The sequence below is a fragment of the Vombatus ursinus genome, unplaced genomic scaffold (assembly GCF_900497805.2).
Source record: "Vombatus ursinus unplaced genomic scaffold, bare-nosed wombat genome assembly UNPS02014812.1, whole genome shotgun sequence".
In the NCBI taxonomy this organism is placed as follows: Eukaryota; Metazoa; Chordata; class Mammalia; order Diprotodontia; family Vombatidae; genus Vombatus; species Vombatus ursinus.
Window position 1 is genome coordinate 88,078,214 of NW_020954590.1, and position 25,629 is coordinate 88,103,842.

The 25,629-nt window shown below is 40.4% G+C and overlaps 1 protein-coding gene and 4 non-coding genes across 5 annotated transcripts in view; 4 read left to right on the forward strand and 1 right to left on the reverse strand.

Annotated features, from left to right (window-relative positions):
• The window catches only part of LOC114053736 (dnaJ homolog subfamily C member 5B-like), a 44,417-nt gene extending 36,624 nt beyond the window's left edge, over nt 1-7,793 (forward strand). Inside the window, exon 4 of the mRNA XM_027876873.1 lies at nt 7,702-7,793. Coding sequence (XP_027732674.1) covers nt 7,702-7,793 — 92 coding nt within the window. The remainder of the gene's footprint in view (nt 1-7,701) is intronic.
• Nucleotides 7,794-21,858: 14,065 nt separating this feature from the next.
• On the reverse strand, nt 21,859-21,931 carry TRNAR-ACG. The gene has a single exon. It is a non-coding gene; the product is annotated as a tRNA-Arg (tRNA).
• Nucleotides 21,932-22,283: 352 nt separating this feature from the next.
• TRNAY-GUA lies at nt 22,284-22,377 on the forward strand. Its single transcript has 2 exons — nt 22,284-22,320; nt 22,342-22,377. It is a non-coding gene; the product is annotated as a tRNA-Tyr (tRNA).
• An 859-nt stretch (nt 22,378-23,236) lies between these two features.
• Nucleotides 23,237-23,328, forward strand: TRNAY-GUA. Its single transcript is given in 2 exon segments — nt 23,237-23,273; nt 23,293-23,328. It is a non-coding gene; the product is annotated as a tRNA-Tyr (tRNA).
• A 170-nt stretch (nt 23,329-23,498) lies between these two features.
• On the forward strand, nt 23,499-23,571 carry TRNAA-AGC. The gene has a single exon. It is a non-coding gene; the product is annotated as a tRNA-Ala (tRNA).
• The last annotated feature ends 2,058 nt before the right edge of the window (nt 23,572-25,629 follow it).

Below are 25,629 nucleotides of genomic sequence, written 5' to 3' on the forward strand. Positions count from 1 at the left end.
AGCTCATGTGTGGAAATATTACTAGATCAATCCTGCACAGACAATCTTTAGGGGACTTTGAAAGGGAACTATCAGGAACACAACTCTCAAGTTACCTCTGACTGGTAATGAGTAGAATAGATTTTTTTTAAAAATGAGTCCATTAGAAAGTGATTGTGAGCACACACCTGTAGTCCTAGTTACTAAGGAGCCTGAGGTTGGTGGATTGCAGGAGCTCAGGAGTTCTGAACTGCAGTGGGGCTAAAGCCCATCGGGTTTCTGCACTAAGTCTAGCACTAATAAGCCCCTGGTTGCAGAGGGCCATCAGGCTGCCCAAGGAGGAACAAATTGGCCCAGGTTGGAAACAGAGCAGATTAAAGCTTCACTACCAATCAGGAGTTCAGGAAGGAGGTATTAGGCCTGTAAGTGGCCACTGATTTTCTAGCCGGATGAGATAGGGAGCAATAGTCCCTACCCCAACCCCTCCAAAAAGATGACATTCTGGCTTAGAGAACTTTGCTTTAGTGACTTTTAAAGGAAAGAAGAAAAAGGGCAGCAAACATGAGTTACCTATTTAGTAATCACTTCATTCTTTTCATTTCAAGGCTAATCATAGAATCTCAAGCATCGGCAGGGACCTTAGATGGCATACAGTCCAACTGATCACTCAAGTACAGGAGTTCCTCCTACAGTGCATCTGATGAGGCAACCAGTTCATGCATATAATATCCTGAGATCATAGATTTAATGTTGGAAGGGACTTTTGAGGTCACCTAGTCAATCAGCAAGCAATTACTAAGTACCTAGTATGTGCACTAGACATAGGATACAAAGACAGAAACAAAACAGTCTTTGCCCTCAATGAGCTTATACTCTATCAAGTACCCTTTAGATACTGACAAAACAGGCCTAAAAAGTTGATGTGTTTTCCAAGGTCCCATAGGTAGTAAGTGGCAGGTCCAATGCCTCTAGACCTAGCCATCTCTCCACTGCATGATTTGGGTGGCTATAGTTGTTTTTCTAGTTTAAACAACATCTAGATGGTCATTGGAAGATTCCAAATAGAGATTTCTCCAGACAGGCTATTATTCGAAATTTATTCCTTTGAATTCACTTCCTTTTCTCCCATCAAACTACTCCTTTATAACCTACATTAGGGGAGGGTGTTACAAGAACAGAATAATCAGTGTCTATCACCAGTGAAAGGAGATTTCCATCAGCCTATATAGGGTGCTCCTAAGGGAGGGCTGGAATGCTTTTACCTGAATTATCTGGCTCATTCTTTCAAAGGAAGTCTGAGATTTTTGTCTTGAGTACAAATAACAACCACAAATCACACTTTGCTTATGCCAGCCTGTAATGACCACAGATGATTTCATTTCTACACTTCACAATGATTTTGAAAAAAACATTTGTGCGTGTGAACCTGTTATTCAAAGACTCTAATCTGCAAAAGTAAAGCCCAAATAGGATGAGCTCTCAGGGCTGCCAATGACGACATCCATTTAGCACTTCCTTGTCTCCCCATGCCATACAAGGCTGAACAGGAGCTAACTATAGACATCAGCTTCTAATTTCAATTCTGATGCTTGACATCTGCCTGCTAAAGACATGATGGAATGTACTATACACATACTCCTCAATCCACACAAATCAATGTTTGGAATATCAAATCCTATTTTTTCCCCATTGACTTACATGATACAATTGGAAATATTTTCCAGCTGCCTCAAGCTTCCTTAAGACTTCTAATTTTAATTGATTTATAATCCTTTTTTGGGGGGGGGAAGACTTCTGCTACTTGTTGTTCAGTTATAACTGACTCTTCATGATCCCATTTGGGGTTTTCTTGGAAAAGACACTGGAGTAGTTTGCCATTTCCTTCTCCAGTTCATTTTACAGATAAGGAAACTGAGGCAAACAGAGTTAAGTGACTTGCCTAGGGTCACACAGTTAGTAAGCATCTGAGGTGGCATTTGAACTCAGGTCCTCCTGACTCCAGGCCCACTGCCCTATCCACTGTGCCACCTAGCTGCCTTCTGTTGTTATTAGCCTGTAATGCTCTCTTTACAGATGTCTCTGCCAGGTATTACCTGCAACCTCTTCATATACTGCAGTCTTTACATACCTGGCCTCTCTGGTCAGTGGGAGAGGTTGGCCATATAATTTTAAATTCATAAGCAGTCCTGAGAGCCGATTCTACTTAGGCTTCCACATTTATTATAATAGAAAGAGCACTGGAATGGGAGTCAGGAGTCTAGTGTCTGTGCTAGCAGCCTGCTTTTTTGCGGTTGATTTTGCTGGGAAGACCATGGCCAGGTCTCAAGACAACCATCTAGCTTCGCACAGTGACGAACTTCCTCTGGCAGACACACACTATATCCTTTACCCTGGCCTGCCATGTTGTGTTGAAGAGTCATGCTGTTGGATGGGAAGGGACCTAAGGAGAGTGTGTGGATGGTTTAGAGATGACCTACCACCATCACTGGAGGAAACAACCATGTTTCAAGATGGGCTCTGTTGATTCTGAGTCAACAGGATCATCTTCATAGACAAGGACAGCAGGTTGCAAGGTGACTGCTCCCCAGATCTGTGTTGTCCTTCTTTGTGTATATGTTGTACCCAGGAAGATCTAGGTCCTGGGCTCAAATCTCTCCTCAGACACTTAGTAGTTAAGTGATCCTTGGCAAAACACTTATCTCAGCCTCAGTTTCTTCATCTGTAAAGTGAGGATAAACTGTTTCACAGCCTTGTTATGAGGAACAAATGAGAGCTTGCATGTAAAGTGATTTGCAAACCTCAAAGCAGTTCCCTCCTCATCAGAACACAGGATTCTTGAGAACCAAAATTGGGCTACATTTTTATCCTTGTACCTCCAGTATCCAGCATAGTCGTTTTCACATAGGGATAGGGACTGGATTTGGGATTTCATTGATCTAGGGAACTCCCAAAATGAGGAAACTCTCTAGCAATGCCAGTTGGTTGTTGTTGCTTATCTTTCATTTTCCAAGAGTACCATCGTGATGTCTTGACTTGCTTGTGAATTGGATTTGAGTGAGGCAGAGTTGCACAAAGTTGTCAGTCTCACTCTCTCTTCCTGAGTCATTGGAAGAACAGTAGGAGGCCAAAGTCAGAATGACTGGCAATGACTGGCTCCTTTAGAGGGTGCCTAGGTTCACACAGCCCAAGGCAGGTCTCAAACAGCAGGTTTTCCTGATAATACTAGCTCTGACTCTCTAATCACTACAGTGCTTGTGTGTGTGTGTGTGTGTGTGTGTGTGTGTGTGTGTCTGTGTGTGTGTGTATGAGGTTTATTGGCCTTTCACATGGTAGGTATTTAATAAATATAAACCTGAATTGAATTTCCCAAAGGGGAAATTATTGGACAACAAAAATCCTCAATCAAAGTGCAATAAAATATCATCTTCATGGAGTCATCACCCTCCACCTCCTTGATTCCATTCCTTCTCCTCCCACTTTTTTGATATGGCCTCTAAAGGAGAAGCAGTTGTAGTGTGACCTTGTTCCCAAGATGTCAGCTGCAGCACACACAAAAATATGTTTACAGCTTACTCACTCTTGCTTTTCCCCCTGGAAAGAACCCAAACTGTTCTCTAACCACTGAGGTCATGCCGTATGGTGTGTAATTAGACTCCTGCTCTTGGCCAAGATATTAAATTCTCTCTATATTTTATGTGTGAGGCTCACCGTGACATTTACTCACTGTGACAGAAGGGGTCATATCCCCCCATCATCTCAGAATTCAGAGAAAGTAATAATTTTTAAGCCCTATGTAGGGGCTAGAGCTGTAATGAAGCTAAATTACATTATCTTCCTCTATATGAAAATATCAATCATGGGTTGCTAAGGCACCAGTGAACAACATGAAATGATGCAGTCCACCCAGACCTTAGGGGAACTTCTTAAAGTAATAAACTCACAAGCCTTTCCCAAAACATCAGAAAGAAGACCTGAAGGTCTGTCTTCCTGCTGTTGACCACAGTACAAATGTGCTTCATGCGCCTAGCCCACTAGGAAAGCAGTGTATATTCAAAGATGGCAGCTACCTTGGAGAATCCTTTTCCATTTCCATCCTGCCAATTATTCCATTTCTAATTTTCATACCCATATCTATCCAAAGTTTTCACACTTTAGGAAAGTCTAGGCAAAAATCCCACCCTTATTAGCATTATACAACCTTTGGGGTTTGAACCCAGGTCTTCTCTCTGGAGAGCTAAACTTATTCCATTGTACCAAGCTGAAGGGTAGAGGGAAAAAATTCTATAGGGTTAGAGTATGAACAAAGGGTAGAGAGATAAGGAGAAGGGTGTGTTTGTATGTATGTATGACACAAAGATGAATTTCAATTTTTTAACAGCTTTGCCTAAGGCTAATCCCTTGTGCCCACTGGACTTCTAGTTATGCCCACTAAGAACTATTTCTTTTGTGGTTCTTGCTGCTTCCTTCCTCTTGTTGACATGGAGAGGAGAGGGCTGGGAGTGATGTTACCACTGATATTCACCATGGACATAAACAGATCCTTGCTAGCAAAAGGAAAACCAATCATTTAAAAAAATTAATACACTTTATTTTTTTAACCCAATTACAAGCTAAACAATTTTTTTTGACATTTGGGTTTTTTTTTTTTAAGTTTTGAGTTCCAAATTCTATCCCTCCCTTCCTCCTCCCTCCCTGAAACAGGAAGCAATCAGATATAGGTTATACATGTGCAATCACGTAAAACATTTCCTTTTTAGTCACTTTATATAAGACTTGAAATTAAGAAAAAGAATGAAAGAAAGTGAAAAATAACATGCTTCAGTCTGTATTCAAACAATCATTTCTTTCTCTGGTGGTGGATAGCATGCTTCATCATTAGTCCTTTGGGATCGTCTTGGATCATTGTATTGCTGAGAATAGCCAAGTTATTCATAGTTCTTCATCGAACAATATTGCTGTTACTGTATATAATGTTTTCCTGATTCTGTTTACTTCACTTTGCATCAGTTCATGTAAGTCTTTCCAGGTTTTTCTGAAATCATCCTGCTTGTCACTTCTTATAGCACAATAATATTCCATCACAATCACATACCACAGCTTGTTTAGTCATTCCCCAGTTGATGGTCATCCCTTTGATTTCTAGTTCTTAGACACAACAAAAAGAGCTGCTATTAATATTTCTGTAGTGACCCTGGGCAAGTCACTTAACTCTGATTGCCTCACCCCCCCCAAAAAAATAAAAATAAATATTTTTGTACAAATAGGTTCCCCCCCCTTTTATGTCTTCAGGTTATAGACTTAGCAGTGGTATTGCTGGATCAAGCACAGTTTTATAGCCCTTTGGGCAGAGAGGAAAACCAATCGTTATGGTTGTCTGATGCAGTAACTACCTGAAGAGAGTGAGAAGTGTTCAAAAGCATAAGTGGGGAGGTGAGGTGTCATGAAGAGTCACCTCTCTCATGTTAGGCATGCTCATCCCCTCCTTCCCCAGGCTTACCATTCTCTTTCTGTGTGCTTGGCCACAGCCTGAAGCCCAGCCATGCCCCAATTAGAAGGACAGGCCTGCATAAATATGAGGCTCTCCCTAATGAGAACTGAACTAGACTCTGAGGAGGAAACAGATGGAATCATAATTCCAAGGAATAATACACAGGCACCTTCAGTTGAGAAATCATACAGTAAAGGTTTGGGGTAGTGGTTCTTAATCTTGTCTGGTGAAACCTATGATCCTCAAAATGATATTTTCAATTGCATAAAATAGAAATTTAAAGCAATATGAAAAAAAGTGATTGTAAGTGAAACATATTTATCAATTAAAAAAAAAGTTCATGGATCCCAGGTTAAGAGGAAAAAAAATGAGCACTAGGTGGCTGCTAACTCCCCGTTTAGGGGTACTGAGTCAGTTATCGTTGATCTTACAAATAACAATTCAGAAGTATGCTGTCTTCTCAGGGTATCTGAGCAGGATGTGACAGGGCTTCCCAGGGCTTGTCAAGCCTGATGACTAATACCAACTTTTGGTGAGTCACTCTTGATTACACTGCCAGAAGAAATCTAGAAAACATAGTTAAAGATTATGAAGTCTTAGGCAAAAAGACTAAAGGTCTTAGGGGCACAGGTGGTATTTTCATTACAGTTGCTATTCAAACACAAATGTTTCAAAAGTGAAAGGCAGATTTGAGAAGCAGTTGGTTAAGAAAATGGCATCTTTGAACTTAATTTGGATTTCTGGACCAGGAACTAAAATATGTGCATGGCAGAGTCTTGTCAAGGATAGCATGCACCTAATAAGGGCAGGTAAAAGTGTGTTTGCCTTGGAGCCTCACAAATCTAATCAAAAAAGTTAACTGAAAAAGATTGAAGGAGAATCACATTTGCATATCAACTAATCTAGCTACCTTAAGAGAGTCACCAAATGGTTGAAAGAAGAGCAATAAAGATGCCTAGAAATTCACGAGATAAAATTCTAGAAAAGAGCTAGAGATAAAACTGGACTCCAAGGGATAATGCTGATGACTTACTTTGGCAATGTTCTTTAGTAAATGGTGATGGGAATCTAAAACGATAATATATATAGGTGAGGACCCACATAATGCCACAAATGCCCTTCCAGACTTGGTTCTAGTCATTGGCTTCTTTCTATTTCTTGAAAAGGACACTCCATATCCAGATCCCATACATTTTCACTGGTTTGTCTGCCCCTAGGCCTGGTTATATTCTTCTTTCTCATTTCTACTTCCTGACTTCCCTGGCTTTCTTCAAGACAGCTCAAAATCTTCCTTTTGCCAGAGGTTTTTCTCAGTTCTCCTCTCGCACCCCACCCTACTCCACTGCTAGTACCTTTCCTCCAGATTTCCTCCAATTTATCCTAGAGATCTTGTATGTACAGGGTTGTTTGTATGTTGTCTCTGTCATTAGAATGGGAGCTCCTTGAGGGCAGGCACTTTTTTTTTGCCTTTCTTTATAGTCCCAGGGCTTACAAAATACCCAACACATAGTAGGCTTTTAATTAATGCTTGTTCACTTGACTTGAGTCCCAACTTTGCTTCTAACCAGCTGTGTGACCTAGGGCAAGTCATTTTTCTATGAACCTGTTTTCTTATCAGTAAAATAAAAGGGTGAAGGAGGGGTATGTGTGGGGGGTGGAATAGATAGCTCCTTCTAAAATTCTGTGATGCTTTGAGGTTAGGGAATGAGAGTATCAGGAAAATGTAGAGCTGGGCAGTAGGACAAATTATGCCAACAAATATTGTCTTTTCCATAGGGAACCAACAAATGGAAGAATATCCAGAATGTATTTTAGATAGATGGATAGATAGTATTTTATATATATAACGCATGTGTTGCTGACGCTCCATGACTTCTTTTTGAGGTTTTCTTGGCGAAGATACTGGGGTAGATTGCCTTTTCCTTCTCCAGCTCATTTTACAGCTAAGGAAACTGAAGCAAACAGGATTAAATAGCTTGCCCAGGGTTACCCAGCTAGTAAATGTCTGAGGTCACATTTGAGCTCGGGTTTTTCTGACTCCAAGTCCAGTACTCTATCCAGCTGCCCCTATATGTAACATATATGTATGTATATATATGTATGTATGTGTATAGTATATATATGCATGTGTTTATATATGTGTATATATACCTAATTGATTTCTCTTGAAATACATCTATCAGTTGTCCTTGAAAGGAAATCTAATGAAGAGGATGTTGCTTTGTTTCTTTTAGAGGCAGACTTCCCCATCACCCTCCAGCCCACCTGTGCAAATGAGAAAACCCAACTAATCAGAGAAGCCCGCAGCTATACCACAGACTCCTAGATATCCAGCTCGCTCAGGTCCATGGGTCCTTCTGGAAGCAACAGCAGTGTGCCTGGCAAGTGGAGCGATTCTTGAAGGAAAGAGCCCCAACAATGTTGCGAAACCCCAGGAATCCCTTTCTCATTTATGCTTTATTTTGAGGTTAGGCACAGGTGGTTGCAATGTAATTTTCTGAGCATGCAGACTCTCTTTGAGTAGACTTGCTAATGAAACAGATTCAATTAGACAAAGGCTTACAGAGTGTACCTTGTTCCCCCCTCACCCCTACTCCTCCGCCGAGACACTATTGGGGCCTAGAAGGTTTGAAGGACCAGTGTGCCCTTACTGAATCAAACTTCTGCCAGCTCCAAGTCTAAAACCAGGAGTCAGTGAGGGGCATATCTATCTCTTTTTTCCTCTAATAACTAAAAGCAGTCACAAGAACAGCCACTGATATTAAAAGAAAACGTTTAGGGGAGAATTTAAGAAAAATTTGTCAACAGAGGCCATTCTCTCATGACCCCTTGCTGCCAGAGGGATTTCCCAACTCACTCCCAGTGGGTTTGGGTTGCAAGGTGTTAATGACATCATTGCAGATTGTTGTTGGGGATGGGGCACCTGAGGCTTGTACACAAAGAACAGGTAGCTGGCAGGTAGCTGGCTTTCACTGACTTTCCAGCAGCAGAAGAATAGGATAAATGTGAGGCTAAAGGGCATCTCATCACAAAGCATCCTCTTAAAGTATCATTTGAAAGGTCTAAATCACCATTTCAAAAATTGGGACTTGCATTTGCTCCTTGATTTCTCCCCTCTCTCCCTCCTAACTCCCTCCACTTACTTACTTTGCCGCATTAGACCTTACATTAAGTTGGGTCAATTATTTTGAGCTGTGACTTACATTTTGCTGTAAAGTTATTACCTGCCACTGACCATGCTGCAGGGGCTTTGCAGTTTTAGATTACCTGGACTAGAAACAAGGAAAGACATGCCAGAGATATACAGAGGCTTAAGGACACAGGCAGAGACAGAAATGCTTACTTTCAGGCCCTAAATTTCACAAACTTCTTTTCCTGGTTTGTTTTGGAACTGGTTTCATTTTGAAGAAAGAAAGAAAAGCTCAGCGATACACATTAGGGGAGAGAGTATCTATCTTAGGGAGTGAAGTTCTGTCCATTTTCTGATTCAATTACTTCATTCATATTTCAGCAGGAGAGGTGGGAGGGAAGTAATGAGTAGAGGACAAAAATAATCTCCAAAATTGTACAGGAGTAAAAATGAATTGTTTTAAAAGGGTTTAATTGTTTTTCTCTCAAAAAAATTATTCCTTTAAACATTAAATATCTCTCTTGTTATCATTTCTTATTTACCACTTGGAACTACATTCAATTGCTAAATACACATTTTTATGTTTTTAGGCTCATAAGATCCTGGGAAATGTTTTAGCTTCAGTAAAGTACATAATAGAAAGGGCCCTTCGTTTTTGGGAGTCGGAAGACCTGGGATTTAGACCCAACCCTGCCCACTTGTAGGATCTAGTGAGGATTTGATAATAGATAAGATAGCAACAGCTCACATTTATATGGTGCTTTGCAGTTTACAAAGCAATGTTAACAATTATCCAGCTAGGCAAGGCAAACATGATTTTTACCATTTTATAGATGAGAAAACTGGCCCTGGGAAACTAATTGACTTGTCTAAGGTCAAATAGTTATTAAGTGGCTGAGCCAAAACGCCAATCCATCTGCCTTTCTGTCAAAATTCACTGCGGTCTTTCTGGTGCTTGAGAAAATTAATGATGTTATCTAAGCACAACATATCATTTTATGATTATGTATATGTAGCTACTATTTGCAAATGTAATATGATTTTATAAGCACACACCCTTTGTATAACATGGAATCTACTTGGAAAAACACAAAAATCTCTTAAAAGCACTCCCTTGAATTACACTGCTTTCACAACTCCAGTGAGTGCTGAGCACAAAGTAGTGTGAGTCCATCATTAATACAACTCACTGCTGACCTTTCTTGTGAGTAAACATGTGGCTAGTACACTGCCTAATCCAGGGGTAATTTCAGCTACCACATAACCCTTCCACACAGTCCCTAGGGAAAGGGTGAAGGCTAGTTAGCAATTTGGTTATATGTTGCCCCCTGCTGGTAAATGTAACTCAAGCTCTTGAGTTTTCAACCTCATCTGGATTCAGAGGTATCTTTGCTATAGATCACATCTTTCTCTATATTGCGACCCCTGGGCACAGAGCAGAAAGATGGAATAATAGATGGATAGGAAAATTTGGCTCACAAATTGCGATATAAAGGTGGCCATGCTTCCAAGAAGGAGGTAGGCCACGATTTCCACTTATTGACTTTAGGCATTTTTCAGTTGTGCCTGACTCTTTATTATCCATTTGGGATTTTCTTGGCAGAGATACTGGAGTGGTTTGCTATTTCCTTCTCCAGCTCATTTTACAGATGATGAACCTGAGGCAAACAGGGTTAAGGCACTTGTCCAGATCATACAGCTAGTAAGTGTCTGAGGCCGAATTTGAACTCAGGAAGATGAGTTTTCCTGACTCCAGGCCTGGAACTCTATCCACTGTACCACCTAGCTGCCCTAACTTCCACTTAACAAAGGGTTTATTTCTGGTGTTCCATGCAGTCAGTCAATAAACATTAAGCACCTATAATAAATATTAAAACAATAAACATTAAGGCAATGTACTAAGTGCTGGGGATACAAGAAAGGTAAGATAGTTCCTACCCTCAGAGAGCTCATAATCTAATGGAAAAGACAATATATAACTATCTACAAACAAGCTATACACATATTAATTGTAGATAATCACCAGAATTAAGAGGGATCAGGAAAGGCCTCCTGTTGAAGGTAGGACTGTAGCTGGAACTTGAAGGAAGTCCGGGAAGTTGGGAAGCAGAGATGAGAAGGGGAAACAGTCCATGCTTGGGGAACAGCTAGTGAAAATAGCCACAGTAGGGAGATGGAATGCCTCGTGTATTGAGTACTAGGTATGCACATAGAAGACTTCAATACATGTGCAGTTGAATGAACGAATGCATTCCATCAGCTACACAAAGAACTCCCTTCTCACCTGATGAAAGGTCTGAATAGACAAAGGAAAGGGGTCCCTGCTGAAAGTATAAGCAATTTAACAAAATATTACTACAGAGTCATCCCTTTGCCCCAAGCTATGTTAAAAAACAAAAAACAATAAGTACCCTCCCAACTGGCCCATGGTACATGTTCCTGGCTCCGGGGGAACAAGGACAAATAGCTTTAATGTGAGATAGAGATAGAATCTTTTTTTGGCTTAAGTCTTAATTGGTGTTTTGAGAAACAAACTAAGGCAAAACTCCCAGAACACTTTCTTTAAAAATAACAAACAGGTAACATAATTATTTTGGTACAAAGTAATAAAACTCTAAATCCCAAATAGTACAAATGCTAAAATGAAATTTAAAAAATTTAAAGGCACTTAATGTGCCCTGCACTTAAAGTTTGCTTAAGTGGTAATGATCTCCTTGAATTGCTGGCCCACATATAGGCTGCAACTTAAGGCTTTACAACCTCCCTCTAAGCAAACAGGAGAAATCTGCTTATGGAAAGGGGTCTCATTGTGGCTCTGTTGATAACCAAATCTTTGGCCTAAGCCACACACATATCTGAATTTCCACAAAGGTAACAAGAAGGGTATTGGAATAAATTATCTTTTGGGTCCCTCCCAACTCTAAAAATCTGTAATATTCTCAGGCTGACAGGTTGTTAAGATATTGTTTCAGGGTCCAGGAGGTTACTCTGGTTTCTTCTCGGCTCCCACATCTAAAAGAGGAATATATGTATGTATATGTATATATATACATGTGAATACATACGTATTCACATATATACACATACATACATACATACACATGTTCTACTGAAGTTCTTCTATTGCCTTACAGAACTAGTCCAACTCTGGAAGGTTTTGGTGGGTTTATGCAAAAGTAGGGAAGAAGGTAAAGTACTACGCAAAACTTAAATCATTATTTAAATGTGAATTAACATGATTTTGATATTCCTAAATTTGAAGATGGAATTGTAACTCCACTTTTCTTTCCTGTGTGTTCTGCAGGGGCCACAGGCATGTCTGGGAATTCGGCTAGGGTGGAGGTGGGATGAAGGATTTCCCTCTGTTAAATGGTCAAGCTGCTGGCTGAGGGATAATCAATAGAGAGGTGTGGTGGTGGTGATGGTGATGGTCTTGCAATTGGAGGAGGGGGAACAGTAGGAAGGTTGGCAGCACAGCTGAATATTGTAGTGTTAAGCACCTAATTTAAACCCATTTCAAATATTTCTCATCTATGGCCTACTGTGAAGTCCTCTGTATGTTTCAAATATACCTGAATATCTAAAGTTTATTGTTTTTGATGAAGGCTGCTAATAAAGGCTGCCTCTGTGTAAAAACTCTAATTCCTCTCTCTGCCTCTGTACATTTCACTAAGTCCACTCTAGGAATAGCCAAGCAGTCAAATGGCCAGTCTTTGAGACAACAGACCAATTTTCATGCCTGGCTGTGAACTAGGCTGTTCATTTGCTTGAACTATCGGATGAAGTCAGAGAGTTATTCATTAACACATATGAGTAATGCTCAAATAACACCCTTGAATTGTAACATTTAATAACTACTAATTAGTGGTGAGGATGATGATGACAGTGTGAGAAGACTCTTTCCCTCCAGCTTACTAACATCAACCTATTTACCTTAGATTAGATGATGAAATCAGCAAAGTAGATGTCTGACTATTTCCCACAATTTGCCATGAATCCGTTTTGTCTCTTTATCCCCACAAATAATATTTCAGTGAATCCCTGACCTCATCAGTGTAGGTAAATCTACTAATTCATATCACAATCCTGTCACACTTTGTCATGCTAGATGATTCTTATCCATATTTCCCCATAAATGTTCTATAAGAAATTTATTCATTCTGTTAGAAGGTTATCCTTTTGTTCTCTGGTTACATTTTTTTGGTGGAGACCAGCACCTAGTTCAGGTTGTCTATCCATTATCTTTCCTTCTTCCTATACGACTGATTTATTGAGGCATTCTTGTGCAAGGGCACTGAATTTGGACTTAGATTGACATCTTGGCTCTAAGAGAAGAGGACATAAACGCCTGCCCATCAGTTGGGGAATGGAAAAACAAAATGGATATGGATATAATGGAATAGTTATGAATATTAAAAAAAACCCTTTTGGTTAAAACAGCAATGTAAAAGGTCATGGAGGAGCCTGGTTTTCCTCAACTCAAAAGACACTATGGCATTATACATAATGGATATAAACTAGAGACCTTTCCAATAAAATAAGGAAGAAAGCAAAGATGTCCATTATCACCACTACTACCTTAAATTGTGCTTGAAATGTGAACTATAGCAATAAGACAAGAGAAAGAAATCAAAAGAATAAGCATAGACAAAAAGAAAACAATTATTGCTTTTTGAGGATGAAATGATTGTTTACTTAGAGAACCCTAGAGAGTCAACTAAAAATTAATTGAAACAATAATTTCAGCAAAGTTGCAGGACAAAAATAAAACCATATAAATCATCAGTACTTCTGTGTACTACCAACAAAACTCAGCAGGAAGAGATACAGAAATTCCATTTAAAGTAATCAATAATGTAGAAAACACTTGGGAATTTACCCACCATGACACATATAAGAGAATACAACTACAAAACACATTATGGAAATAAAGGTAGATCTAAATAATTGGAGGAATATTAATTACTTATGGGTAGACTGAACCAACATAATAAAAATATTATCAAAATTAATTTACTTGTTCAATACTGTATCAATTAAAATACCAAAGGATTACTTTATATAACTAGAAAAAAATTACATCTGGAAGACCAAAAGATCAAGAATCTCAAGGGAAATAATGAAAAAGTGGGAAGAAATAGGCTCAGCAGAAAAAGGCCTCGAACTATATTAAAAAGTAGTGATCATCAAAATAGTTTTGTATTGATTAAAAAGCAGAGGGGTCTACAGAACAGATTAGTTATACAATACATAGAAGCAAATCTACCTCTATTTTTTACTTCCTATTCCCTTAGTTTACTTTCAAAGGTTAGATTTCTAACTTTGACTTTGCTTAGCTCTTTCTGAATGAATTGCCTGGCATGCAGGCAGGATGATTAGATTGCAACTGTAGATGGACAGGCATGTCTAGCTTTTGACCACAATGTACTTTCCAAAGTGAATCCACTGTGCTTGATACTAAATTAGAGCTTCTTAGTGATTCAAGTTCTTTTGTCTTCTTGGAGCATAAAGCCTGAAGATATACATGGTCATGTTTTTCACTGTTATACCCACTGTCATACCCAAAGATCCCAGCTACCGGGCCAGGACTCTACATTCAACAAAAGCTGCTGGAAAAACTGGAAAGAAGTCTAGCATAAATTTGGTATAGAACAATATCTCACACCATATGCCAAATGGATCCATGGCAAATACAAAAGATCACATCATAAAAAATAAGGGGAACAAAAAAAGAAATTTCTCCTTTCAGATCTATGAATAAGCGAAGAGTCTGTGATCAAATGATAGGATCCCAGAAAACAAAATGAATAATTTTTGTAACAAAAAATTGAATTTTTTTTCACAAACAAAACCAATGAAAGTAAAATGAAAAGGGAAGTAGTTAAACTGGGTATTAGGGCAGATCTGACTCAGGCTGAACTGCTCTTAGTTGAGGTTCGATGCTGGAATGAAATTAGGTCCTCACAGGTCAACAATTCACAAAGGGAGGTTTACTTAGTGACAGCATAGAAAAGACATTCAACAAGAGCATTACAGCTATTAATTAAGGGAGAGTTTCTCCCCTCCCCTTGTCTCCAAATGGAAACACATCTGGTCATCAATACAGTATTTGGGAGCATCTGCCAAGTCTGAAGGGCTCTGACTCCATGTATATGGGCCTTTTTATGACCTTGACTAGGACGCCACTTAAACATGACAAGAAGCTACCAGAGAGTTATATGAGGTCCAGCTTGACTCTCAGCACCCTTAGATAATTGGGGCTTGAGAATAGCTTATCTCCTTCCAGGGAAGAACTAGCTTAATCCATGCTGAGGGAGAAGGGAGGAACCCTTGTAGATAGTACTTCTATCACACCAGGAAGAAAAAAACCTTTGCAACAAATTTCTCTGTCAAAGGTCTCATTTCCAAGATATAATAAGAACCATTCCACAATTGATAAATGGTCAAAGGAGAAGCAGTTAGGTGGCAAAGTATATGGAGTGTTGACCTTGGAGTCAGGAAGACCTGAGTTCAAATCCAGACTCCTACCCTTAACTGTATGAACCTCCGCAAGTCATTTAACTTTTCTCTGCCTCATTTTTGTCAATTATAAAATAGGGAATCATAGCACCTCACGGGCTTGTTGTGAGGATCAAATGGGATAATATTTCTAAAGTACTTAGCACAGTGCCTGGAACATAGTAGGTGCTTAATAAATACTGATTCCTTCCTTCCCCCCACCCTCACCAAAGGATATGAATATGCAATTCTCAAAGGAGATATTCAAATTTTCAATAGTCATATGAATAAGTGCTATAAATCACTAATAATCAGAGAAATGCAAATTAAAGCAATGAAGAGTTTCTACCTTATACTCATGTATATCACCTTTTGACTGATTGGCAAAGATAATCTTCAAAAAAAAAGGAAAATGACAAATGTTGGAAGGACTGTGAGAAAACAAAGACATTAATGCACTATTGGTGGAGTTGTGAACTGGTCTAGCCATTCTGCAAAGCAGTTTGGAACCATGTTCTAAAAGTCATTAAACTGTGATCCAGTTATACATCTACTCTATATTCCAAAGAGATCAAAGACAAACAAAAAGGACTCATATGTACAAAAATATTTATGGCAGCTCTTTTCATGGTAGCAAAGAATTGGAAATTGAGGAGGTAACCTATCAACTGAGGAATTCCTGAACAAGTTATAGTATATGAATATGATGGAATAATATTGTCCTGTAAGAAATGATGAAGGGAGTGGTTTCAGGAAAACCTGGGAAGACTTGAATGAACTGATGCTGAGCGAAGGGAGCAGAACTAGGAGAACAATTGATACAGTAATAACAACATTGTAAAAACAAGAATTCTGATTAATGAAATGACCAACCATGATTCTGGAGGACTGGTGATCGATAACCTGTGTTACCCATCTCCTGACAGAGAGGTCATGTATTTAAGAGGCAAAATGAGGCATACATTTTTGGACACGTACAATGTGGGGATTTGTTTTGTTGTCTATGCATATTTTTATATCAGGTTTGTTTTTTTTTTCTCAAATAGGAGAGAAGGGTGGGAAGGACAGAAAATAAATGCTTACTATTTGAAAAATAAAATAAGAACTAAACTAGGGAAAAATAAAGAAAAAGGGCACCAGATTGAATGATGTTCAAGATATACAAAAAGAAACAATAGTAATTATGAACTAGACTAACGACAAGAAAACATCAAACATGATGAAGAAATACTATAATCTAAGTGACGCCCAAGAGCTAAACACAAAATAAGAGCTTAATTCTTCCACAAGTATAAACAAAATCTCAGGGGAAAAAATTCTGTGGACACAAGGAATAAAAAAGTTACTGGAATAAATTAAGCAAAATGTAAATGACATTTTAAGTAAAGTAAGTATTGTATAAGAGATAATTGGTAAGAAGATGAATAACAGAAGGGAGAAAACTTTACCTAAGTAGTCAACTCTCTGAAAAATAGAATGAAGCAAACAGAACTCAATGGCTCCTGGGGACAACCAAAAATATTAGAATAAAATCAAAAGATTGGGAAAAATAGAAAATGTAAAGTATCTACTAACAAGCTGTCCCCAGCTTGACTTGGAAAACAAGTTGAAGAGTGAAAATTTAAGAATCATTAGGCTCTCTGAAAACTACGACCAAACAACAACAACAATAAAAACTGTGACATTATATTTTTTTAAAAATCATAAAAGAAGACTGTCCAGGTCTGTTAGAATCAGAGGGCAAAGTGAAAATCCACTGATGACTTCCTGAGGAAAAACTACAAATTGAAAGTAGACAGGAATGTCATAGACCAAATCTAAAGCTTCCAGGTTAAAGAAAAAATATTGCAAGCATCCAGAAAGTGTTCAAGTACCAAGGAGTCAGTCAAGTACCAAATTCAGGATCATATAAAACTTAGCAGCAACTACTACAAAGAAGAGAAAGTCTTGAAACATGATACTACAGAAGACAAAAGATAAAGCCTTACAACCAAGAATAACTTATCCTGCAAAATTGGATATAATTCTAGAAATGAAAAATTGACTTTTAAGCATCTTTATGAAAAGGCCAGAGCTGAATAAAAACTTTGAAATGAAAACAACGGAATCATGAGACACCTATGATAGTAAATACATTTGATCAATTGGTTAGGGCAAAATGGCAATGGAGGTGGGGAAGGAGGGAGGGAGGGAAATAGGTAGCACAAGTGTAGTTATTTCACTACATCTTCATTGGCTAACAATGTAGAAATATCCCAACCACCATGTGATCCTAATAACTGAAAGTCTTCAGGCTCTATGCAAGGACATGGTAAAGCTGATGGTCTCATCCACTGTTGTAACACCTACTTGCTGTACTTGGACTGCAGTACTGTCTAAAACTAACTCTTCATTTTAGATAGATAATGTAACCCCAGTCCTAAAACCCACTGGTATGGAACTCTCTCCTTATCGGTGGGGTTCAGGGGTGGGGTGGAGTTGTAGAGAGTGGGAGAAAGGGGTCTCTCCAGTCTTACTCAAACTTTCTTTGAGTTACTGTGTCTCTTAAGACTTTGGGTGCTTCTGGCTTCCAGCTTCAAGAAAGAGGATGGAGGATGCCAATCCCACTTCCGGCTGCCAAAGGAAAACTTTGGGAAGAAGCCAACAACTATTCTTCTTCCAGATCTACAGATAGGAGAAGAGTTTGTGATTAAATAATAGGATCCCAGAAGATAAAATGAATAATTTTTGTTATAAAAAATTGAAATTTTTTTCACAAACAAAACCAATGAAAGTAAAATGAAAAGGGAAGTAGTTCTACTGGGCATTACGGCAGGTCTGACTCAGGCTGATATCCTCTTAGTTAAGGTTCGATGCTGGAATGAAATTAGGTCCTCAAAGGTGAACAGTTCACAAAAGGAACTTTACTTAGCAAATAGCATAGCAAAGATAGTCAACAAGGGTATTCCAGCAATTAATTAAGGGAGATTTTCTCCCTTCCCCTATCTCCATATGGAAAGACATCTGGAGCTGGAAGTCTCCATCATGTTCCTGTCCCTAGTTTACTACACTGGAGACTTTGGGGAGCTTCCCCTGGGTGAGATCTAGGATGCCTTTTCTTGGTTAAGCTGAGTTACCTTGCTTCCAATGGGAGAGCTCCTTCACTTTGTATTACCTAGGAGACATTCTCCTGTGTACACCTCCTCTGATTTCTGTGTTGCTATGATTTGGATAAATGTGTTTCTTGGCTAATTGCTATGTGAGCCTTAATTGTGGAATCAGTACTTGGTGTCAAGGGGTCGTCTTGGATGTAAAGCTTGGGGGTCTGGTTTCTCCCAATAATGAAATGATGATCAGAAGTTAGACTGAACCTGAAAAACCTCATTCCCTTTAAGGGGAGTAAACACATATAATTCTAGCCTGGTACCCACTCTCATTGAGGAGAGCAGGGCAGTCAACTTCTGCCCTCTACCTCTTTCTTCCCCTCCTGGCCAGAAGACAGTCTCCCTCGGTGGGAGTGGAAGGAGGGGAGAAGAGGCTGAAAATGTCTATTCTGCCTCCCTCAGAGCCACACAATACACCCCCAGGTTATATCAGGGGACACAATACTACTAACTACTAACTACTATCCACAAAGATCTATTTGTTCCGATGCTTTTAAGTTCAGTGCTATTTAACATAAGTGGGAGTTTAATATAAGTGAAAGCAGTTTCATGACTATAAAAGTATCTGGTCTCTTCTCCTTGTTTCTTTGCCCTTGAACAAGGGACATTTTCTTTTCTGACAATAAAGCATTCTGCTGGCATTCCAAATACTCTCCTTTTCTGCCTTAGATTATCTCTCTCTTTCTCAACTCCTCCCTCTTCCATGAAATACTTTACTTTTCAGTCTTAAGTTGTTGCAGAATGCTAATTGCTTGTGTGCTCCGTGCAGACCCAAAAGGTTATAAAAACCAAATCTGTACACCAGGAATCTGAATTTGCTAATTTAGCAGATCTACTTCCAGTTTGGCCTCCTCTCTTTAGTCCAGTCAGAAGGCTTTTGTCAAACTAGAACTGCTGTTTATGTTTTTTTTTTTTTTAAAAAGCACATTAACTTAAATGCATCAGAACAAATGGACCTTTCCTATCCATCTAAAATGAAGAACCAGCATTATCTGTGGGGAATGCTAGAGGAATTTCCAACAAAGATAAAGCAAGATAAGAAAAATAAATTGAGGGAATATACACAAGTAAAGAAGAAAAAAAATTATTGTTTGCAGATGATGTGATGGTTTACTTAGAGAACCCTAAAGAGTCAACTAAAATCAATTAAAACAATTAAGAACCTCATCAAAAAATTAAGACACAAAATAAACCCACATAAATCTTTATCTTATTTCCCAATTAAAACTAGCAAGAAGAGATAGAAGCAATTTTATCAAATAAATGTGGATTATATAAAATATTTAGGAGTCCCACCCTCTATAAGATACATATGGGAATTATATGAATATAAGTTTAAAAAATACAGATATAAAGACAGGTCTAAATAATTGAAGAAATATTAATTGCTTGTGGTTGGGTTGTACCAATGTAATGACAATAATATGACAGTAATACCTAAGTTTATTTATTATCATACTAATCAGCTTAACAAAGGTTATTTTATAAAGTTAGAAAAATAATAACAAAATTCACCTGGAGAAGCAAAATTTCTCAAAGAAAATAATGAAAAAATCAAGAAGGAAGGGGTCCGAGCGGTACCAGATGTCAAACTATACTATAAAATAGGAATCATCAAAAACTATTTGACACAGGTTAAAAAAATTGATCTGTGTAACAGATGAAGTGAATAAGCATAGATAACATAGTGCTCAATAAATTAATAGACCTCCATTGATATGGTTAAAGACTCACTATTCAGTAAAAACTACTGTGACTACTCTAAAAACAGCTGAAATTAGGCTTAGACCAATCTCAATACAGCGGGAAAAACTCCAAATGGATCCATGACCTAGATGAAAGAAGAGAACATCATAAACAAATTAGAAGAGATGGGAGGTCAAATGGTTTGGGAAGGAGAGGAGAAACTTGGTAATGTTTTTAGGCAGTGGGGAAGCAGCCAGGAGATAATGAAGATGAGAGAGGGTTAAGACAAACTCATGGAGATTTTTTTAAAATAATGAGACCAATGGCACAAGCACAGTATTTGGCCTTGGCAAGAAAGGTCATTTTTTTCTCAGAGACTGGACCAAAGTAGCAGAGGAATGACATGGTGAATTATATGGAGCAGTTTTAAGGTGAGGAATAAGGAAGAGGGAGCTCATGACAGGTAGTGTTTCCTTCTGAAAAGGAGGGGAAGGGAATGATACAGGGAGGGAGAAGAGAAGGTTTAGAATAACCATTCCAGGGACTATGATAGTCAATCAAGGAAGAATAAACATTGTGCTGCATAGCATGGAAGGCCAAATTTAGCTTATATAACACAATTCTGTAGTGGAGTCAGTCTGCACAGAGGTGTGTGACTTCCAGCCTCACTGGCAGCTATGTGGCAGAGGCTGTGGGTAATCCAGAGTTAGGGTTTGGCAAGGCATGAATGAATGTGATAGGATACTAGGGCAAGGGATTCAAGGGTCAAGTTCAGTGATCTCCTCAATTATGAGTCAGGACAGTGGCAGGAAGAAAATGAGGCTAGAGCAGAGAACCAGAGCGGGGCAGCAGAATGGTTAAGGGTCTGGTCTCCAGACATAGGAAGATCAGTTGAAGTTTAGGGATGTTTAGTCTGGAAAAGAGAAACCTGGTTTACCAACCTCTGCTTTAAAAATGGAAGACAATGTTAATTAGCATCAATATACAGAAAAGAGGAAAATTTTAAATTGTGATTGAAACAGATGAGTTAAAACAGTTACTTTTAAATATGTGCATTTTAAACCTTTGGAAGATTTCATTCCAAATTCAGAATCTAATAATTACCAAAAAAAAAAAAAAAAAGGTTCAGGACAATGAACTTAGCCGTAACATAAAATTCATGTTACTTGCCACAAAGTTAAGATAAAGTATATAAAGCAGAAAAAAAAATCAGAAGTCATATTTACAAATGTCTATATCATGTGAATCATTGCCAAGATTGCTTCTGTTAGTAGTAAATACAGTATATGCTTTAATTCTCAAATTACTGCAATATTAAAAGATTCTTTAATCAAAAATTTAATTCAAGGATGGATTGTATTCAAAGACCTAAGGACCTTTAACTAAAGTCAAGCAAGGTGGTTTTGAGGAAGAGATACTAGATTTGTCTGAGAGGGCAAAATCAGGGACACTGGGGAGAAGGTGCAAAGAGGCAAGTTTAGGCTGGATGTCAGGGGAACAAAAACCCACCCCAAACCCTCTGTTTACTAGTGCTCTCCTAAAGAGGAATGGGCTGCGCCATCTGATTTAGAGGCCCTGGTCTGAGGCTGCAGGATTAGCGTCTAAGACTTCTGCTCTTGAACAAGATACTGATTGTTGGTTGCCCCATACAGAGGCCAAAGCTGTCCCATTTGCCCAGGGAGCAAATGTTTGTAAAGCACCTACTATGTGCCGGGCACTGTGCAGAGCGCTTTACAATGATCACAGATTGGTATGCATATGGTATTGGGTTACATAGAATGGTAACAGTGTATATATTTTAATTGTCCTATGTGGTTAGAAGCAGAAGCGAAAATGGATAGTCTCCAATTTAACATTCTACTCCATTCCATCACCCCACCTCACCCCACTCCGCAAAAAATTAAAATTAAAAAATTCCATCCCTGGACAAAAGACGAGCCAGGTAGGAGTCGAACCTACAATCTTCTGATCCGTAGTCAGACGCGTTATCCATTGCGCCACTGGCCCTGCGCAAAGCGGGTGGGGGAGGGCGTCTACACAAAGTCTAGAAGGGCGGGAGTGGAGCGCCCCCTGTACCAATGGACTTGCAGCGTGGGTGAGGCGTGTAGGTGTGCAGACCTGCACCTCCTGCCGCGGGGGTCAGGGGTAGGGGTGGGGTTAGGACCTGGGCAAAAACTTTTAGCGCGAGCATGAGCAAGACTCTGGGACCTTAGTTTGGATCGGTCTTTGAGGCCTGCCGGCAGGTAGGTAGCTGGGTATGCGCAAGCGCGTAGAAACGATTCCCTACTGGACTCGGGGAATTTGTCAACCCCCGCTGTTAAGTGTTGAGTCTCACGGGGGCGCACACATAGACCGTGTCCCTTCGATAGCTCAGCTGGTAGAGCGGAGGACTGTAGTGTGAAGCGTATGCGCGAGACATCCTTAGGTCGCTGGTTCGATTCCGGCTCGAAGGAGACAACCTTTTAGGTTTTCTTTTTCTTCTGACTCCATCAAACGTATAGATTTCACATTGAAATAGAAGGGAAAGAGTTCTTACCTTTCCTGATGACCCCTATCCTGACTCTTACAATTTTCAATTTGCATATTCCTCAAATGACCTTTTATTTACTTATCTGTGTCTTCACATACTTCCCAGGTAGACTATAAGCGCCTCGAAGGCAGGGAGTGTTTCCGGTTTGTAGGTCAAGCCGGGTGCCCGCCGCGCTTTTTTGTTCTCTTGTTTCCCCGGGAGGGGGAGGAAAGGGGAGAGGGGGAAAAACCGAATGTTTGGTAATTGAAAATAGTAATTTATAAGAGGTTGATCAGGGCCACCCCTATAACGACAGAGGCGGAGAGAAGCCAGACGAGAGAGAGAGAGCAGAGCACAGACGGAGAGAGGCAGAGAAAGGCAGAGACAAGGAGGGAAGGTAGCGAAGAGAGCGAAGAAACAGAGGCGGTGAGAAAGGAAAGAAGGCAGAGATGGAAACGCAGACCCGAGGGGAGGAGGGAAGAGGGCGGGGACGGAGCCGGGAGGGGTGGGGGGTCCTCAGGGCCGGGCCCGCACGCGCTGCTCGGTTTTAAGCACAATCCATTTCCTTACAACCCCCCCGCCCCGTTGGAAATCCACCCTCCAGAATAAAAGCGCCTGCCCTCTCCCGCCGCGCTCGGACCGTCCCAAATCCTCCAGTACTTGGGCCCCTCGGGCAAAATCTGGAAATGTGGAAAGCTAGCCCGGGCCCACTGTGGTCATCGGAGAGGCGAGAGGGAGAGGCCGGGCGCGGGAGGAAGCGCGAGCCGCTTTATACAGCCGCCCTGGGACTCCGCTCTCAGCTTCCTTCGATAGCTCAGCTGGTAGAGCGGAGGACTGTAGAGGCGTGTGCTCCTTGGTGATCCTTAGGTCGCTGGTTCGATTCCGGCTCGAAGGAAAGCTTTCTTTTTTGTTGTTTGTTTTTTTTAGTTTCTCCTTTAAAAAAGTTTGCTGAGAGCGAGTTCCAGAGGGAAAAGCGGAAGGGGGCGTGGCCAGCCCTGGAAGCCTGCCAATCAAAGCCGCGGCAAGCGCTCCCTAGGGGACGCGCCAAAACGCTACCTTGCGGGAGGGGAATTAGCTCAAATGGTAGAGCGCTCGCTTAGCATGCGAGAGGTAGCGGGATCGATGCCCGCATTCTCCAGCTGCTTTTCTTGTTTCAATTGATAATCTTTCCTTTCCCTGGCTCAGACACAGCTTTACAATTTGCATCCTCCTCATCTTTTTGCCGGAGGACAAGTTCAAGGAACTTACCAATTCGATAAACATTTATTAAGCGCCTGCTATGTGCCAGGCACAGTACTAAGCGCTGGGGATACAAAGAGGCAAGACAGCCCCAGCCCTCAGTCTATTGGGGGTGACAGCATGCAAGTAAAAATATGCAAATCAAGTTATGCACAGAATAGGAAATAATTAACGGGGTGGGGGTGACCCGTAGTATGTAGTAGCTACTGGAGAGAAAATTTTGCAGGGATGGTGATTGCAAACACACTTCCCACCTTCCCCCTTTCCCTTCCCCACCTCCCTGGCTGTTGCCCACCATCCTTTTTTTGTGACCAGTGGCTTACCCTTGGGGACCCATCTGGCTGGTGTTAGGGGCCTGCCACCCCAAGGCTAAGTGATTTTCCAGTCACTTAGTGACTTTCTGCTTAGCACAGTGTCTGGCACTTAATAAATGTTTATTGAATTGAATTAGATTAATAAATGGAAGAGCCAAGATGGATGGGGAACCTTTTTAAAAAATCTGTCGTTTCAAGAGCCGTAGAAATGAATGAAAAAACAATTGAATATAATTTTACCTTTTATTTTGTCCAAGAGAGAATATAAAGTATTCAGTTTATTCTGGCTCTCTCATTACTTGGGTGACTCTGGGCAATCCACTTGGGCCTGACTTTCCTCATCAATGAAGGGGTTGGATGAAAGGGCACCTGAGTTTCTTTCCAACTCTAGACCCAAGACTGTATGACCCACAGAAAATTATAAGTACTAAAATATATACTCAACTCTATGCCGTGGTCAGTTAAGGGAGAGAAAAAGAGTTAGGGAGAAAGGAGGAAAATCGTCATGGGAGAAGGCAGACAAGTCAGGGAGAAATTATGAAACTCCCAGGAGGGAGGGCGACGAAAGCGTGGAAAGCGTTGATTGTATATGGAGCCAACATAGGTGTTCCTCAGGCTCCCGTCCTGGGCCCTCTTCTCCCTCTACAGCTGGAGCTCTCATTAGCTCCCATGGATTCAAATGCCATCTCTATGCAAGTGATTCCCAAATCTACCTTTCCTGCCCCAATCTCTCTGCTGACCTCCAGTCTTGCATCTCAGAAATCTCAAACTGGATGTCCAGCAGACAACTAAAAAGCAATTTGTCCAAAATGCAACCCACCATCTTTCCCCTAACCCCTCCTGGCCTCCTTCAGTATTAATGTAGGGGTCAACACCCTCTTCCCGGTCTCTCAGGCTCACAATCTAGGAGTCACCCTGGACTTGTCACTCTCTCTCACCCTTCCTCTCCCCCATCCACTTTGTTGTCAAGGTCTGTCGATTTCAAGAATGCAGCATCCCTGGGATACATCCCCTTCTCTCCTCTGACGCTGCCACTGCCCTAGTACAGGACCTCATCACTTCATACTTGGATTATTACAGTAGCCTCCTGGTGGGTTTGCTTACCTCGTCTCTCCCCACTCCAAACCTCAATTCAGTCACTACAGAGATTTTGCTATAAAGTGCAAGTCTGAACATGTATCCCACCCCCATCACCAGTAAACTCCAGTGATTTCCTATTGCCTCCAGGAGCAAATAGAAAATGCTTGGGTGTTCAAACCCTTCATGGCCCAGAGCCCCTCCTACCTTTCAAGTTTTATGCCTCACCCTCCAAGAATATTCTTCAGTCCAGTGATACTGGCCTCCAGACTGTTCCATGAACAAGGCTCCATTTCTTGGCTCTGGCCATTCTTTTTAGGAGTCCCCCATGTCTAGAATTCTCTCCCTCCTCCACTCTGACTATTGACCTCCCAGGCTTCATTTAACTGAAATCTCACCTTCTACAGGAAACCTTCCTCACCCCTCTAAATTCCAGGGTCTTTTAATTATTTCCTGTTTATCCTGTATATAGCTTGCTTTGTATTTATTTGTATATTGTCTCTGCCACTAAATTGTAAACTCTGTGAGGGCTGAGAGGTCTCTTGCCTTTCTTTTTTGGTATTCCT